This window comes from Euwallacea fornicatus, chromosome 1 (genome assembly GCF_040115645.1).
Source record: "Euwallacea fornicatus isolate EFF26 chromosome 1, ASM4011564v1, whole genome shotgun sequence".
Taxonomy (NCBI): domain Eukaryota; kingdom Metazoa; phylum Arthropoda; class Insecta; order Coleoptera; family Curculionidae; genus Euwallacea; species Euwallacea fornicatus.
Window position 1 is genome coordinate 5,044,127 of NC_089541.1, and position 18,418 is coordinate 5,062,544.

Genomic DNA, 18,418 nt, shown 5'->3' on the forward strand with positions numbered 1-18,418 from the left:
ATCTTGCAGTCATATTTTTGATATTTTATCGCAATTTTTATAGTAAAAAAAACAAAAATTTCTGATAATTCGTAAATACATTGGTAGATATAACTGAAAATTTAATCGTTTTTTGTGTTCCTATATATAAACATGCTTATCAAAATTATTTAAATAAAACCATTTTTACGAAGTGTTCTCTTTTCTATGTCACGCAGAATATAAACAAGGGGGATATTTTTCTGATGCCATAATATGGGTCTTGTAGCATAGATAAGTCCTGAAATGTCTGGATAAATAATTAATTAACATTTAAAAAGTGTCCAAAATGTTTAATTAAGCCAAAGGATAATATAAATCACTAAACACGACTCGCGCAGAATCCTTCTTCCAGACTTTATCGATTTTCTTCCACTTTGGTCCAGATTCTCAGAGCATCAACCTCCCCGCAGTACATATTTTCAACTCTACTAACCACACCTTCCTTATATTATTAACAATTCTAGTTTTGAAATATTAAAAAAAAATGAAAATTAGTGAATTATGAACTGTAACAAGGTTTCAGATAAGGATGAAGTCTCTTGAAATATTTTAGTTAACTAGTTTTAATAATCCAAAAATGTGTTCTTTCACGTATTTGCTGTCGGTGGGGATAGTTTTTGGTGTCTTAAGTGCAGGAGTGTCTGCCAATCCAGATGCGAAGAGGCTTTATGATGATTTGTTGAGCAATTACAATAGGTTAATTAGACCTGTACGGAATCACTCCACTAATATTCTAGTGAAACTTGGACTTAGGCTCTCGCAGCTCATTGAATTGGTAAAAATCTCATGTTTACTTATTCAGTTCTAATCTTTGTCATTCTTTGAATAGAATCTGAAGGATCAAATTCTGACAACGAATGTCTGGTTGGAGCACGTAAGTTTAGGGTTAAATTACAATCTACATAAATGCAGATTTTTTGCATGTTCAGGAATGGTATGATTATAAGTTCCAGTGGAATCCTTCAGAATATGGAGGGGTGATGGAGTTGTATGTACCATCAGAGCATATTTGGTTACCAGATATACTTCTGTATAATAAGTAAGTTGCTGGAAAATTTCCAGTTCTTAGAATACAGAATTTTTTCTCAGTGCTGATGGCGAATACGTGATAACCACCATGACAAAAGCAGTTCTACGTTTCGATGGTAAAATCCATTGGACTCCACCGGCAATTTTCAAATCATCCTGTGAAATCGATGTCAGGTATTTTCCTTTCGATCAACAAACTTGCTTTATGAAGTTTGGGAGTTGGACTTATGGCAGTCAGGTAAACAACAATACTTGATTGTTTACAAATTATTACCTGGTTTACGACAGATTGATCTCCAACACATAAGACAAGAACCGGGTGAAGATATCGTGGCTATGGGAATAGACCTTCAGGAATATTATCCCAGTGTTGAATGGGACATTTTGGCTGTTCCTGCTGAAAGACATGAGAAATATTACCCTTGTTGTCCTGAACCTTATCCAGGTTATTTATTAGATATTGAAATACGCTGAAACTTTGATGTTTATTATTTGTTTTTTCAGATATCTTTTTCAATATTACTCTGAGACGGAAAACGCTGTTTTATACTGTGAACCTTATAGTCCCATGTGTAGGGATTTCTTACCTCTCAGTGCTGGTTTTCTACCTTCCGGCAGACTCTGGAGAAAAAATCGCCCTATGCATCAATATTCTATTATCTCAGACCATGTTTTTCCTCCTTATATCCGAAATTATTCCATCTACGTCTTTAGCTTTACCACTCTTAGGTAAGCACATGTTCTTTCCAGGAGAATGAGAAAATTTAAGGAAGATTTCCAGGAAAATATATATTGTTCACAATGGTAATGGTGGGGTTTTCTGTGGTGATAACTATAATAATACTCAACGTGCACTATCGTAAACCCAGCACCCACAAAATGTCTCCTTGGGTTCGCAGCTTCTTCATCAAAACTGTGCCTAAGTTGCTATTAATGCGGGTTCCTAAGGATTTATTAACCGAATTGGCAGCTAGGAAAATACCTTCTATGATTCAGGGTAAAACTGCCAGGGATTTAGAGGCTTTATCACCTAGTTCCAGTTCCACCTCTTCGAGTTCAAGCAGGAATAGGGGTCGAGGGTGTAATGGGTTGCATTCTACTACTGCTACTAATAGGTATAATATAACGAAAGGATAGCGGAGATAATATAATTGGAGTTATAGATTAAGAGGATTTGCTGGTACTCTCAGTGCTAGAATGGGCTATAATGGCCTCCCTTCAGTATTTTCTGGATTAGATGAAAGTGATTCTGGAACCAGGAAAAAGTATCCTTTTGAGCTGGAAAAGGCGATTCATAATGTCATGTTCATTCAGCATCACATCCAGAGACAAGATCAATTTAACGCTGTATGTGAGAATTGTCATTTTCAAGGCAATTTTAGATGGAATAACTTTGTAGGAAGACCAAGACTGGGGCTTCGTAGCCATGGTCCTCGATCGAATGTTTCTCTGGATATTTTTTTTTACGTCTTTACTGGGCACTGTGGCTATTCTATGCGAGGCGCCTTCGTTGTACGACGACACCAAACCAATTGAAATGGAATTCTCCATTGTTGCACAGCAGCAGTTTCTCCCAGATATTTCCATGCAAGGAACTCCAAGGGGGACTCCAAGGACACCTTAAAGCGGTCTAATTTGAATAAGGTTTGTTCTGAGTTTTGTTTGTTATTAAAAGGTACTGGTGCCTCTCATGTTTTGTCGCCTTTGCGCTGCTGGTGATGTGAGTGTGAAAAATTTGTTGGATTGTTTAGAAATTTTAATGGTAGGTAAGTAGTTTATTATTTGGGAGTGGATTCAGTAGTGCAAATTGACATACGGCAAGTCTCATTTGTCTTTCTCAACCTTCACCAAATTGAGAGTGAGTCCTTATTTGGTAAGTGTGTTTGGTAAGCAAATATATAGTATACATTTTATAATTATAATTTCTATTACAGCAGATTTAAGACAATCCTCTAACTCTTTCTTAATTAATATAATAGATATTAAGCCCATACCTATTACCAAACAAGTTCAATACTTACCCATTTCATTATAGAATCAATTAAAGACACAGAAAATGTATATTGTGATTAGTTCTGTAACATAAATAAATCGTACTTTTAAGGTACTTAAACACTTACTATGTTGACTTTGTGAAATTCATCCTAAGGTATTGTTCAATCATTATTATTCTTTGAAGTTTTATTCAATTTTTACTTGAGTGCCTCATATTACAACAATCTTGAATGACGAGCGTTTCCAACAATCAATGAAGTATATGCAAGGTGGAACCCTCATCGAAGTAGATTGGAATTTATTATAGGGGTCAATTGTTTTGGACTGTAATCGTCTGCGGAAAAAATTAAGAAAATGTTTCAGATGAATTGCACCAATTTCGAAACTAAAATTAAGTCGGTACATTTAATCTCCGATGTTTGCCTCTATATCCATTGGAGTGGTCCGTTGCAGAAGATCTGATATAGCCGATAGAGAAAGAAGGTGGAAGGAAAAATGGATGCGCTAGGAAAGGGTAGCAAGATATCTTCTTCCTTATAGGGATGTTCTTTTTTGCCGCTTCTGCTTCTCTGGTGCAGTTAATCCAGACCCACCTAAACCTTCTTCTTCAATCTTTGTCTTTGTCCTTTTGGATGGCGGTATCCATTTTCGTCTGGTACCCCCTGAAAGTGTTTATTATTCGCCGCATTAGGCCTGGTTAAGCGTAATTAGTTTCAGGAATCACCGGTCATCACTTTAATCAGCCCTGACTTGCCGCTCCGCGGCCCCAACAGGACAATTTGCCCAAAATTGCCTCGAACGGTAACGACTCGAATTGCTCTGATGATAGTTATTTGATACTAGCACCGCTAATAAGATGCGAATAATAAGGGTTTTCGATGGTGCAAAAATGGTCCGCAATAACACGGCTTCATAAGCCCTAATGAACCTCTCGAGTCTTTAGGTCGCTTCGTTATTTCTTGAAGAATCTGCACGAGCTTATATCTTTTGAAACTTAAGAGGCAACACATGGCAGCGGTATTTAGAAAACCATATGCAATTTTCTGACCCATTATGTCGAAAGAGCGCCTTAAAATTTGCCCAATTCAGACTTCTCTGTTGTTCCATTGGTTTTGTTTCTTTTCGGCCTTAACAGCAGTGTATTTCGGAACTGTGATGCCCGGCTATATCATTATCGCCTTAGATCTATTATGCTCTAAGACGAGCTTTCTTTCTATAAATGATTATTTTCGCATTTTTGTTGATGGCTAATGATATGGTTCAGGAGTGCAGGTGCAAAATTTAACGCTCAACTGCCATGGTGCCTTTTTTAAATACTTAGCAACTAAATCGCCTCCCAACGCCTGAGGTGTTACTACTTACTACTAAGTATAACATGTAGAACCCCTCCCTTCCAGTTGGAAATAATCATTTTGTTTCATTTCATATCAACTTCCATAGAAGCTCGAATTCCATTGAAGCCTCTGTTCCCAGGCTTCTCTCGTTAAAATCACACCTGAAGATGACGAAGCTGAAATCGGCCGCTAAAAAATTAATATAAGATACCAGCCCAATTTTTAAAAAACGATATATTACCTATTGATCCCCGCTAATGATCTTTTTCAGTCAGCAAACCCTTTCCGATTGTGGCTCCATGCATAAATTTGCAATTCATGATTATTCATATTTCAAATTTGAATCACCATTCATTGGTAGTCGTTAAAGTGGCCCTATTTTAACCCTTACTTTTTTGGATCTATACAGACGTGATTGGACAAAGTTAGTCCAGGTATAAACGATCGTTTTCTAAAAAAAGAAAATAAAAATTATCGTCATATTGTAGTCACAATTTTAGTGGCTTCACCACTCGGTCTTGAGACGCGATAATTTTCGGTGTTAAAAAAAAATTGTCAGACAAAGGCGGTGCAACATCGTTAAGTTTTCGGCTAGTTTTGTCACTTTATTGGGCTCCCTTTTATGGGATATATATGGTGCTTTTATTGCCACATTCACGTGGTTACCACATTTTTCTCATTGTGCCTCTCATCACGTTATCTCTCTCCTTTGTAAGTTCATAAACTGGCAATGGAACTTTAGCTTAAAACATGAGTGATGCGTATCTCTTCATTTGTCAGAATATATTAACCTGTTCAAAATTTCAGTTGGTAGTGAGAATTCTCTAAATGGATATATACAGGGTGTTATTTAAACACGTGGACCTACTTCAAGGGATGATTCTTTGAATGGTTCTAAGGCACCAAGTTTACATAAACATAGGTCCGATATTACTTCGTTTTCAAGATACGAAATGTAACACTTAGAAAAAATCGTTACATATTAAAAAAAAACTCCTAAGTAACAATAAGTAATACAAATCTTACAATAGTTGCTGAAAATGTCCTCTTTCAACTTCAATGCAGGCATTAGCTGGGCTTAACACTGACTGCCGAACATGTTGAAATATTCCCCGCCGATATTTGATCTAATTAAATGAATGCCGTATCTATTAGATTACTTCTCCTTCAGTATTGACCTTAGATCCATAAACGAAGAATTTTACACACCTCAAAAAAAATCTAACGGAGTTAAAGTCGGTGATCTGGTTGGTCATCACTGCTTAGTGCGGAAAAAGTATAAAATTTTAAAATGTCAGTGGCGCATAAATAACAAAGATAATCACAAATAACATTGTCAAATTTCAACAAAAGCGGCTAAAGGATTATTTTTACAAAAAAACTATTAAAAAAATAGTTTGACACCCTGTATCTTGAAAACGAAACGTTACCAAACCTATGTTGATATAAACTTTTTGTATTAAAATCACACAAATAAATACCCCTTAAAGTTTGGCCAAGTTCTTACATAACAGCCTGTATAAAGCGCTCTTTTTTGGTTGCATTGAGTAACTGGGATAGTTCGGTTATGTGTCACCTATTGGAAAAATAATCTGTTAATTTGGACAGCTGCGCAAAGTAGAAAGTACAAAAAGTAGTTAAATTGAACTTATCTTAGTGTATACAAGAGGATAGTCCCAGTGGTACATAGATGGTGGTTTTTTTGGTAAAAAATTGTAAATGGCTCAGTGAAAAAGGATTTGCAAATAATGAAGAGATGGGGTCCGAGATTGATACCTATTTTGAAACATTCGCAACTTCATCACTGAACATTGCTGAGAGAAGTGTCAATTTCAAAGGAGATTATATTGAAAAATAATGTAATATTTTCCAAGTTTTTTTTTCTTTGAATGTTAGGTAGGGTATTTTTGAGATTATGCTCGTAAATGTGGATCCTCTCTTTTATTTTAGACGGACGTGTTGGAATACCTCGATCGTAGGCCTAATTTAATGTAACTTAGTAATTGAAGCTGACAACTTATTAAGATTTCTCATATCAAGTAGGACAATTCATATTATCGGTTATGTCACAGTCAGGTCAAATATTGTAATATTTATTCCATATGGTTTGACTGTGCATGATAACCTGCATAAACAATGCAAAATGGATGTTGTTAGTCTAACCGTGAACAGTTCGTGATTGGATCGTGACCTGACCGATAATATGAATCGCCCTCAAATAAACAAATATCAATAAATATTCTGAATTTAGACAGAAATTTATAGATCATTTCAAAAATGAGAAACGTGATTCGGGGCTTTATATTACCAATTTCGGCCAGAATATCCGCGATATGGTGCGGATGCCCGAATTCACCAATACTTCATGTTTCAATAAAAGAAATAAAAATAAAAATTGACATTGCCAGGGACCTATCCTCTTCTACTATTGTTGAAGATTTCGGAAGAAAATTTACGTGATTCGAAAAATGTTTGAAACCATCCTGAATTTGGATAAAAAAGGTACATACGACCAAAGTTTATAATATTCAATTAAAAAACTGAAGAGAAAAGTCGTGTTACTGACCTACTGATTTCTTTTCTTGTAAATTTTGTTTACCTTTTGAAACGAATTTATATGAGTAGGAAGGTACTTGGAGCAACATTGATAATGTTTGTTCAAAAATGAAAAGTCGGATTTCAAATATGATATCGCAGAGAAAGAAAAGTTTAATTGATAAAGTGTTAATCGTTTTGAATTTTCTCGCCAAATAAACTGAGGAAAAAATAAAAACTTTTTTCCAATATATTAGATTTTTTCGATTAGTTGCGAAAGTATTCGAAATGTCTCAAATTTTAAAACGGTGTATTATTCAACTGCAAAGTGTGCATCATTGTCCCGAATTAACGGATTTCGTATATTGTGTGCTTAGCGAGATCCTCGTGGTGGAGCTTCGGAAATGGACACCCGCATTTTCAGGGTATTGGCTACAAAATTGAACGCCCTCTTAATTTCATTAGAGCAAAGGGGGAAATTACTCTGTAGCAAGCTCCTTTGATCTACAACAATTCGGTTACTTTTCAAAGCAGTTGTGACACCAGTCAGTATTTTATACATGGTTGACACCATGAGGTAGATTCGCCAATATTGAGACAACTCACTTCACACACAACTTCTTACTTTACTAGCGTTTTCAATAGAGAAAAATAGCACAAATATTTAAAACACAAAAGATTTAGCAACAATATTTAATAATCTAATAACGAATTTGAATGAATCTAAAATATTGGAATCTCTATGGATTTGGAATATGAACGAACGTCATACGAATGGAAGGGTCTTGACTACTTATACTACCACGAAACCATGGGTATACAAATGATAAAATGAATTTTTCTAGAGCACACCGTTAATGGTAGTTTAGCAGTTTAAACAGAACTTAGACCTGGTCTAAGTTAACCATATTTGATGATTCTGTCATATCCAACAAAGGGATGACGTTTCTTAAATAAACCAGGACTCTAATCGCGTTGTAATATCACCATTAGATTTTCACGAGAAATCAAATAGAAACAATGTAAGGGGAATAGATCCATAGGCGTAACATAAGGTACTTGGTTTAACGATTAGAAGGTATATAACACAGTTTAAACCAAATTTTTCATTATTCTTTGTCAGTAAATCTTTCATAGATGGTTCTATAATAGATATAGGGAAACGTTGGTCAATTGATACAGAATTGTTAAATCATAATCTTCTGCAAACAGGAGTATTTCTCCATCCTCGGAGTTGAATCAAAAAACTAAACGTTAATTCGTTTTTGTGAATCAGCACTGAAACTTTTTGCTTGTTCATCATTAAAGGTCCTCTGGTGAACTGATACGAAGTCACTGATTACACAAGGTTCACTCTGTTAAGATGTTTGGCAGGTGCAACGAAGTCGGAATGTGTTAAACTAAGGGTTGGGTATGGGTATTTTCAACGCGAAAGGCGATGCTGATGCCCCGCTAAGATATCGGAGTTTACCACGAAAAATCCGTGCAAACCGCTTGTTAAAGGTGATGAAAGCCCGTAATTTACTCGAATCGGTCCGGTCGTAATTGGGGTGTTATCAAAAATAAACAAAACGAAGAAAATTATAGGTAAATATTGGTTTTCAGCGCCGAAATCGCCACGGGATACGCTTTTAGCCAAACGAAGTAAATTCCTCCAAAAAAAGATGAGAAAAGCCACACCACCTTGCAAATATCTAAACAAACATGCTCAAGCTGCCTTATGTCAATTATTTGTTTGTGTTTCCCTCATCCGCCAGCCTGGTAGCATTTTTATACATGGTGCTCACAAATTTTGCGACCCCGAACTTGTGTTTGGTTTATGGTTAACTGCCGCACTCGGCCGTGCCCAGGATAAACACAGCGGCTTTCAAATGTGCCGACCAAAAGAAAACATCTGAGGGTGGCCTAAATAAAGTGTAAAATTGTGTTTATATAACTCTTTTGCTAAGGGAGTTTTAAGCTCAAGAGACCCTCATTGATGCCTTAACTTCTGCAAAATAAAACATCTGCTAATAAAGAAAAAATCGTTTAAGCTTTATTCACACTCGGTTTTTTTGCCATCAGCGATAATCCACACCCGAAGCAAATTGATTGGGCAAATAATGCATCAAACTACCAACACCTGCACCTATAGCGGTCTTCTTTGACTAAACGCCGAAAAAACTGAAGACTTAGCGCGAAGAAAAAAACGAAGGCCCCCAGAAAGCATTGACTTGCTAATTCTCATAGCACCGGCAGGTAGATATTCTAATAAGCCACCGTTAATTTTTTATAGTCCCACTAATAGGGATGAAAACCGACCTTTATAATTAGTACGGTGTAAAGGTAGGTATAATATGTACCTGCTAGAAAATGTAGAAATCAAAGGATTTTATTGGTCTTCCTTAAAATAAACGAGTTTAACTGAAGTCGCTCAATCGTCAACTTAAATGAGCTTCTGAGAAAACAATTCGTAAATACATAATTAATAAGAACTTTTCAAATAGTTCACCTGACATATTTCGCAATTTTTTACAGGAAAGCTAGAAAATAATACCAAAATTGTAGCTTTTCTAAAGTCAAATTAACGCACAAATTTGAGAAAAGACTCAGGAGTATTAAAAGTAGTAAACGATTAGCAATATCTCAACGAAATTTGTCGGATTTCTCGAATGAAGGGGCGCCATGCATTAGTGCCCTTATCACCTCGTTTCGTTCCCGGAGATGCGATGTGCACCGGGGCATACGCATGTTTAAGTCGTAAGTTGTCATGGTAATATCACTTCTTTCGAATTCTTCCCCATTAATTGATGTCTAATTTACCAAAAGTTTACCAGTTTTACGGATACGAAAACTGCATAACCGATACGACAAACACGTTGAAATATCTGCAAACATTAAACGTAATAAAACGTAATAAAATGACATATAACGTAATTAAATGAAAGCAAAGTTGAAGCTTTATAATTGAAAATCGGGTAATCGACCAGCTAAAAGTGCTTTTCACTACAGCAAAGAATTTCTGGCATTCCACCACAAGTGAGGCAACTCTTTCATCGGCAGGCCATGTGTTGGTGCCCCTATGATGTAACTTTGAAGTCAACGGTGGGTCATAAAACGGTGGTGCATTGGTATATATGTACGTACATATAAGAGGTAAGGGCTTATGGTGATGTCACTTGGCGTCACTCACAACACTGAAAAATTCTTCTAGATGATTGGTTTTGACAGTCTATTAATTGACGTGAATATTAGCAAACACCGTCATTAAAAAACAAAAGAATTTCAAACGATCAAATGTGGACATGTCATTGCACGCTGACTGTGAAGTCATATTTTGACGTTTAACGACTTAACTTTATTTAACTGGCCTGGAATTGATACGCGACATTTAATTGGCGCGGGAAGTAGAAAAGTTTCATTTATGGTTGTCATGGAAATGAAAGACAAATGAAACGGACCATTAATGTCAAACTTGACGCCAATTCCGATTTAATTTTTGCTCAATCTAGGTCTAATTTAAGTTTATTTTTGAAAAATCTAGTTAAATCCAGTAGCAAAAGAACTAGTATATTAATCGATATTGTGAAGGACTAATGACCCTGACATCTTATATCAATTAAAACCTAATTTGACATTCGGGTCATAATAATACATTTCCCAACCTCCGTGTTTAACATGCTATTAGCATTACATTGTAAGTTGTTTACTCTTAGAATGAAATAATGCAAAGAGTTATTAAAGGTTATTAAGTTATTAAGGGTTATGCTGCCATATATAGTTAACTTATTAATCTTGCGGTAATGAAAGGAAAAAGAAGAAAAAATGAGTTATACTGGATTTTGAAGCAGAAGTGGCGGCTATAGGCGAAATTTTTTAATGGCCCAGTCGCCGGTTTCTTTAGCTCATTAGCACTTGTATTCCATCCCGTATCCCATTGCCTTACAGGTAGAATAGATAACGGCAACAAAGGAGTTACTGGAAAGGATTAAAGGCAGCTGGGTATTTACGAGTTGGGCCATTGGTAGTAAAAGACTGTTTGGCAGAAGGAATTCACGCAAATTTGCTCATAAGCTTGGTGGATTTCTAAGTAACGAAAATTGAAATAAAATGTACCTTCTTCAAATACATTGATCATCACCTAACCAAACTGGTGTCCACCAATAATTTAAAATCGATGGTGGAAAAACTCATCGTTCTCAATTTTTCCTCATCTTATTTGTACATCTTCACACTAAAATTAATCACCCCTTTGTTCCACAGGGCCTCGCCAAACAAAGCCCAACGAAAAAAAAAGGCGACACAAAAAGCTTTTCATTAGGAACCTGTCTTGTCAATTGAAAACCAAATTATAGCTTCTCCCGTGGTGGAAAGAGATTAACATTTTTATTGAACCTTCTGCTCAAACTGATTACCATTTCGGTTTTATGGTGGATAATTTCATATTCAAAAAACTTTATAGGGAAATGCTATTTTTTTTCGTCATGTGATTCTTATTTGCAAAACAGATTTGGAGTTTGTCCTTCATTTTTTTTTCTTTTAGTTTTTTGCTTTTAACCTTTTTTTTTCCTTAGGCAGGTTGAATGGCAAGTTAACGAATTTGCGAGAAACGATTTTTATTAAATTTAATCCTTGATAAAGACCTTCTATTAAGTACGCCGGGTGTGGAAATTTGAAACCGCTAAAGAAACAAAATATGTGCTTGGGGCAAAAAATGGAAGAAAATTCAAGATAAACTGCAATATTTGAAAATTGTTATGGCGAAATTGGAGGATCTAAATTAGAAAGCTGAATATTTGGGTAACTTCAAGTCTACACCTTCAAACCAAAATCTATTTTTTTTTAACAATGGGTGGAATAACAAAATTGTGTTAGACAAAAATCTTAGATACATAAATTCCACAGGTCTGTGGAGAGGCTAAATTTAAAACTCGCTGTTGCAAAATTAGACGGTCAGGTACAAAACTACATTTTTAGAAAAATAACCTCGAAACCTTGCCGAAATTATGTAAAATATTCAACACAGCGGGAAAAACAACAAAGCTATGTTAGACAATGATATTACGCACATGAATATCTTATACCAGAGCCTGCAATAAGGTCTCTTTATGGACGATATTTTAGATTGTTGTTACATTAGAGTCACCACAAATCTGCTTTGTTTGGATACATAAAGCTTAAACTTAGAAATTACATAAAACAATCGAGGGAGTGGATACAATAACAATGGCATTGTGGATAAAATACCTGAGGTTATCTTAAAAATTATTCATTAGATAGCAAAATTCGAAATTTTTGGGAGTTACGGACGAAAACTTTATAGGACTTAGATGCTAATTTTCTAGGCAGTGGGAACAAGTACAAAAGTGACTTGGACAAAATTTAATTTTGTTCGTTGTGTGTCTATAAGTGGGACCACTTGACAATATTCTATATATTTATTGCTGAAATAGGGGACTACAAAGCTGAATTATCAGAATCATAAGCTATACATTTTCTAGAAACTTTGTAGAAATCCTGAATTGGGCACAATAAAGAGGTCCTGGACAAGACATCATACGGGGTGTTATTAAATAAGTGTTCTTTATATCGGAGGGTAATTTTTCAAGTACTGTTAAGATGGAAACTCCTTATAAACATGTATTCTGGCTCGTTTAGTTTTTAAAATACAGGGTATCAAAATTGAAAAAATCAATTATATATTCTTTGATATATTTCGGGCTCTTCCATCTAATTTCATGGAATTTCGCATTCGGGGGCTTGTTGAAATGAAAAATTCAAATTTATCAACGATTTAGTTGTATCTTCGAGAGGATACACAAGGGACTATTAGAACTAGTTATTCCAGCAATTTTGGATAATTAGCGTACATGATCAGCTTTAAATGGGGTTTTCTCGGAAACCGTTGCTTCTAGCGGGGGCGATAAGGTATACCTTTTTTAAACGCAAGGGAGATAAATAAAATTCTACTTGAAAGTGATATACATTGTCACACAAAAAAGTTGCAGTTGTTTAAAAGTTTTCTAATGGTCGTTTGTGGCGCTCTTTGGAAGATAAAACTAAATTATTGACAACCTTGAATTTCTCATCTCAAAAAACTCACGTATACGAAATTTGTGATTTATTCTTTCAAGTTTGATACCTCTTATCTTGAAAACTAAATGAGCTAGGAGACATGTTTATAAGAACTTTTCATCTTAAAACTACTTCAAAAATCTCCCTATATAAATATCAAAATTTATACGGGATGTTTTATTTTACACATTAACACTGCTTTGAAAATAATAAATCGGATGTATAAAATTTGCCTGAATTTTAAGTGAAAATAACTTTTAATTTTATCTTTTTGGGTTGGTGCAAAATTCATAATCTTTGTTAAAAAACTGAATATTGCTGTCACCGAATTGGTTTTCAAGTTTCAGCCACCCTTTATCATATCTTTCTTCAGAAAAATACATGTTTTTACCGAACAACTAATGGCTTGACTATGTCAAAACTCATTTTTATGTTCCTTTCGCCCTGCTTTCGCACAAAAGCCCGGTGGTCTAAATAACTGCTACTAAAACCAAAGTTGAGGGCGGTTTATATTAATTTTACCGTTGTTCAACAAGGGTTAAACAAGTTATTTCACCTGCTGACAGACCCTTTCAAATATTTACAACTTTTCTACCTGATTTGTAAAACGCTCAGATTCAAAATTGTAAGAAAAGGATTTACGACTTACACCTTTTAACAACCAGTGGCATCACCAGAATTATTTCACATATTTGTTTTCTTTTCCTTGATCAAAATACCTTCCAAACCAATTCCAACTGAAAATGCTCCTAATTGGAAACTTGCAATTTAGCGCGCTAAATTGCTGAAATAGCGCTGTAAATCTTGAAATAAGGGATCGTCTTTAGCTCTCCGCCAATGGTAACCAAATTGGAGATTCGGCAAAACCGAAAACGTCACGTGATTTAAAGCCAAAAGCTGTAAAAACATCAATTTTAAGTTAATAACAGAGGCTGCAAGCCTGAAAGACGTTTCAAATTTATTATGGATACTTTTCGGTATTTTGAGTCTGTTTGCGTTGGGTATTAAAGAGGTGTGGTTGGAAACGATCAAATTAATGTCATTGTGAATACACGTTTGTTAAAATCTGTGTCCTATTTAAAGCCTTTTATTGTCAAGGACCAAATACATGTAAGATGATCTTTGAAGATAAAAAGCAAGAAAACGGTTCAAAATGATCTTAACCCATTTCTATCAGCAAGATCTTCAATCCGGAGAGAAAAACATAATTCAAGATATAATATCCAAATGACGTTGCAAAACGATCTGCTATCTACAATGCCAATAGACATCGTTCCCAAGTCACCCCTAGTGAATGCTCTACTTTCTATCAGGCTCCAAAATATACGTAGATCTATGTTGATTTTTTAATACCTACTTAGGCATGATTCTACCCCATCATCAAGTACTCAATTACCAAATAAAGGTCATCTCCATACGTAACCCCATAAAAAGCGAATGAAAGAGTCCTTTTCTTCTTTACTATAGATGGTTCGCGCCGCAATTTGATGAACTGTTCGATAAGTGAGTTTGCGTGGGGCGCAGGGGGCCTTCGAGCCAAAGGCTTTGGATGCCGCCGCGTGTCCCCCGATCTGATGGACACGGTCCAGCGATGCGAAGCCCCGCGGAGCCTCCTCGTATGTTATGCTGCAGCGGATGAGCTGCATAAGTTGATAAGTATCGTGCGGAGTGTCTGATGGGTGGACGATGGTCAATTTTGCTGGTACCCGACTCTTCTCGAACGGAGAATAATTATTATGTGCGATCGTGATGAAAGTAAGTGGACTTTTTTAGACATTTTAATTTGGGGGTAGACTGCACTTCGCAGGGTGCATTTCCTTGAGAAAAATGTTTTCGCTCATACGAAAACTATTCCGCACGAGCGCAACCGCCAAGGTTGTATTGGAGGTTTTTTTATCTCATTGAAAATCGATCGAGACCATGCACCAAAGATATTTCGCACACTAGCTGTATACAATATTTTTCCTACAATTGATGGTGCTTTGGTATGCAAATCGAAAGTTAATGGCATGTCCATGTCCTTCTGATAAGAGCGTGTGAAATAGTCACTTTCCGCACGCTACTGCAGGCAACATGACAAATGGTAACAATGAAAAAACTCGTTGCTTTAGACAGTGAAAAATCTAAAGGATTTACGTCTGGCGACCTTGCTAACCACTTTAGTATATCCTGCCTTGTGACTTGGGGGTGTTTACTTGGAAATTTCGACGTAGATTTTTTTTATTATTTGCGTATCCATTTTCTATTCTTGAAGAAGGATTCTCTTTTGCAAAATTTTACTTGACAATGTTTATCTATCTATATAAGTTTTCAAATTTAATCACATTACAAAATGTCATGAAAACCTGGCAATTTCTAGAAAAATTTCCCTGTTAAAGATGCTATGTAAAAATTAAACATCAGATTATGTTAAAATTCTAGGACGTACAATAGTAGGTAACAACAATGGTAACTTAAGGCAGTTATTACTATTTTCTAGGCACCTAGGTATTCATCTTGGAGGACTTGGTGGATGTTTTCAAATAGAGAATTTTGAAAGTTTTCGTGAATTTAACGGCGGAATTAACCACTGTCTGAAATATTACTGTATAGGCATTAACATCGGCTCTCGGTTATTTTACGCCTTTGTCGCGGTCGCACGCCGCCACCAATTCATTTCATTGGCGTCCGTTAATGGTCAGTGACGAACAGGAAAATCGTAAAATTACTCATTTATTACGATATCGCGAATTCCCAGTAGTGGGGTTTTATTTTCAGTTTCTGCACAAGGTCGTACCAGTCGTAAAGTTGTTTATGCGCGAGACGGCGGCGGTAATTTGCGATTTGAAATATTGCACATGCTCACTGTTCGCTGCTATTCCCCATGTCGTAAAATCATTTAACTATTAGTAAAATTTTGTTGTTACTTATTGAAAGGCTCAAATAAACCTTCAGAATAAACAATAATTGTCCAGATGACAATATTCACATCGAATTCAACACTCCGAAGATAACATTTCCACTTTAGTCTACGGGTATATTACTTTCTTCCCCTTAGATAAGAACCGCTTGGGCAATATCTCAAGATTAGGCCACATAATCCCCCGGTCTATAGATATGGTCATGCTATGTTATAACCCTCTTACAGGACATTATTCTCGGACCTAAAAAATCCGGTCTCTTTCGGTGCAACAGGCAGGATGATGCAGCAGGATGCCCGACTTAAAATCCAGTCGTTATAAATCATTCCCAAAATGAATGTTATCAGTGAAAGAGGGTCCTGGCTTATGAAAGCACAATAGCTGATGCCGTCGAGGAAAAACGGACAAAAAATTGCGGTTCTTCAGACAAAATAATAAGTCGTTCCTGCTGCTGTTGCTGTACCGATAACGACGTCTATACGAAGGCGAGTGTATTATTTCGGAGCGCGGATGTAGGCAGAACCTGATTCTTGAAGGTTTAGGAATTTTCGAACTAAAAATTAAAAAATGTTTTTTCCATTACCATGATAATTGGCTATTTTTCGCACGCAATTCCGTGTAAAAACTAAGTTTTTGTATTAAGCGCGGGAATATTTTTTTGCCGCACACGTGCAGTATATTTTACAGGTACGAGCTTTCCCTCCTTTTGAGATGTCTTACATTTAGCAACGTCTGTTATCTTCTTTACACGGACATAGACGGGTTAACTATTTAGAACATGCGATCGTTTATAATTTTTACACGAAAAATACCACAAGTAGTTTTTTTGCCAGTGTAATTTTTTTTAAATAAAAACGTATTTCGTTCACAGTTACAGAACAAATTTTGTTCTCACCTAATGCAGAAGATATCTTTTCCGTACTGCTCGCCCAAACTCTGCCTCGAGTCTTTCCGGCAAGTGCAGTCGCGTGCGGCAGTGTCACTTTCCGCACATGTTAGAAAAAGGATTACTTCTTATTAACTTGCGATAAGGTGGCTTTACTATTCGCACTTGCCAGCTGTAAATGTAATTGCTATGGGTCATTATTGTTATAGCGTATAGTAAGATTCGACAAAGTTATTGGAAAATTTCATTTGGCTTATGAAACATTGAAAAAAAAACAAAAATGTTAAAACAGTTTCTTTAATAAAATAACAAGTGACAGTTATACAAAAAAAAATTGAATAGGAAATTGTATTTGGTTGTTGTGGTCTGCGTTTTAATATTAATTAATTTTCACTTTGATGTTGCATTTCTGATGTGCAGGGATGTCTTCCAATTTTTAAATACGGATCTGATTTTTGGGTCGTATTTTGAAACTGCTTTTTCTACCGAATTCAACGATGTTTAACCGACATTTCATTTGAAAAATAGCCTTTATCCTTTTTTTTAATGAAAATTTCAGTCCGCATCCGTATTTAACTTTTAAAGTACTCGTTACGTTATACTAATACATCATATTATTTAAAACAAAAGAAAAATCTTCATATCTTAGAAACGAAACGAGACTTGGCAATATCATTTTTGAATCTAAGTTTACCACTAAATTTAATAACTTTTGTCACATTTAACCGTCTGACTATCATGGTTTAGTAGAAGGCAACAGTGAACCAATCAATCAATTAACCAATCAGGCCAACCTATAAATACTCGGTGGCCCTGCAATATTGATAAATCTGGTCAGGTTTTCAAGTGATATCAAAAATTCAAATGGATGAAATCTAAAGTAAGTCCATTCGAATGCACTTTTCCAGAGCTGGCCAATCTCCCCTTCTTTCACAAATTTAGGGTACTTTAAATTTTGCCGATTTTGGAAAAAAGTATACTTATTTACATTTTAAGCCGGTCCTGCCCAAAATGTTATCGAAGTGGCTATCAAGTGACCTCATGGGTTTCGCCGATGCCTCCTCGACGTGTCTTTCATTCTTCTTGCTCGGCAGCTTCTTTGAATGGTGCTACAAGTTACAATGGGTCTGAACGGGCAGTTTGTTGGAAAAGCTCTTGCATGGAAACTTTGTTGATATATTACCTTTGGAAGACACTCTGTAGATTTGAGATTATCTACAGCTAGTGCATCAGAACGAATCTGTCAAGTTCAAGCACATCTTGTTCATTGGTATTTAATAAGTTAGTTGTGTGTTCAGTTCTGAGTTTGAGGTGCCTCAAATACTCATCATGGGGAGAAACTGGCCAGTCTGTCGTTTTTAGAGCGTTTGGATATCAAAACATCTCTTCGTAGGGTAGGTACTCCATATTAGTGGATTGAAAAACGCACATGGTCCGCACTGAGCGTCGGGATAAAAAAAAAGTCGATCTGGAATCATGTGGAACTAAATCATCGGAAATTTTTTCACCTCAAGAAAAAAAATATTGCTGCTGCTGCCGTCAAGAATAATAATTTGAGAGGTCCTGAACTCAATCTTCTGGTTTTGAATCCACAGCTGTAGGAATCGCCAGGAATCAATAAAACTACGGAAATGGAGAATAAAGTTTCAACGGTGTCATCGAAT

General features: G+C 35.9%; 2 protein-coding genes across 4 annotated transcripts in view; one reads left to right on the plus strand and one right to left on the minus strand.

The window, feature by feature from the left end:
- Positions 1-598: 598 nt before the first annotated feature.
- On the plus strand, positions 599-3,169 carry nAChRalpha2 (nicotinic acetylcholine receptor alpha2). Its single transcript, XM_066288953.1, has 9 exons — positions 599-796; positions 851-895; positions 951-1,060; positions 1,111-1,288; positions 1,339-1,495; positions 1,555-1,779; positions 1,832-2,165; positions 2,214-2,397; positions 2,450-3,169. The coding sequence occupies exons 1-9, from the start codon at positions 599-601 to the stop codon at positions 2,672-2,674; spliced, it is 1,656 nt and encodes a 551-aa protein (XP_066145050.1). The 3' UTR covers positions 2,675-3,169.
- The window catches only part of LOC136342808 (uncharacterized), a 38,801-nt gene continuing 21,699 nt past the window's right edge, over positions 1,317-18,418 (minus strand). For 2 of the 3 annotated variants that reach the window (XR_010732690.1, XR_010732691.1), the window contains exons 2-5: positions 4,621-4,830; positions 3,770-4,568; positions 1,638-3,707; positions 1,317-1,447 (exon numbers count right to left, since the gene is read on the minus strand). The gene's annotated coding sequence lies outside the window, so the exon portion shown is untranslated. Of the gene's footprint in view, positions 1,448-1,637; positions 3,708-3,769; positions 4,569-4,620; positions 4,831-16,763; positions 16,927-17,742; positions 17,864-17,937; positions 18,194-18,262; positions 18,378-18,418 lie in introns of those variants that run through there. The other variant, XM_066288981.1, reaches the window with a different exon arrangement.

Excerpts from the sequence above, each read along its gene's own strand:
- nAChRalpha2 (XM_066288953.1), top strand. The coding sequence starts at position 599 with ATGTGTTCTTTCACGTATTTGCTGTCGGTGGGGATAGTTTTTGGTGTC. Across the intron at positions 896-950 it reads CGAATGTCTGGTTGGAGCAC|GAATGGTATGATTATAAGTT; the intron begins GTAAGTTTAGGG and ends TTGCATGTTCAG. Across the intron at positions 1,780-1,831 it reads TTTAGCTTTACCACTCTTAG|GAAAATATATATTGTTCACA; the intron begins GTAAGCACATGT and ends GAAGATTTCCAG.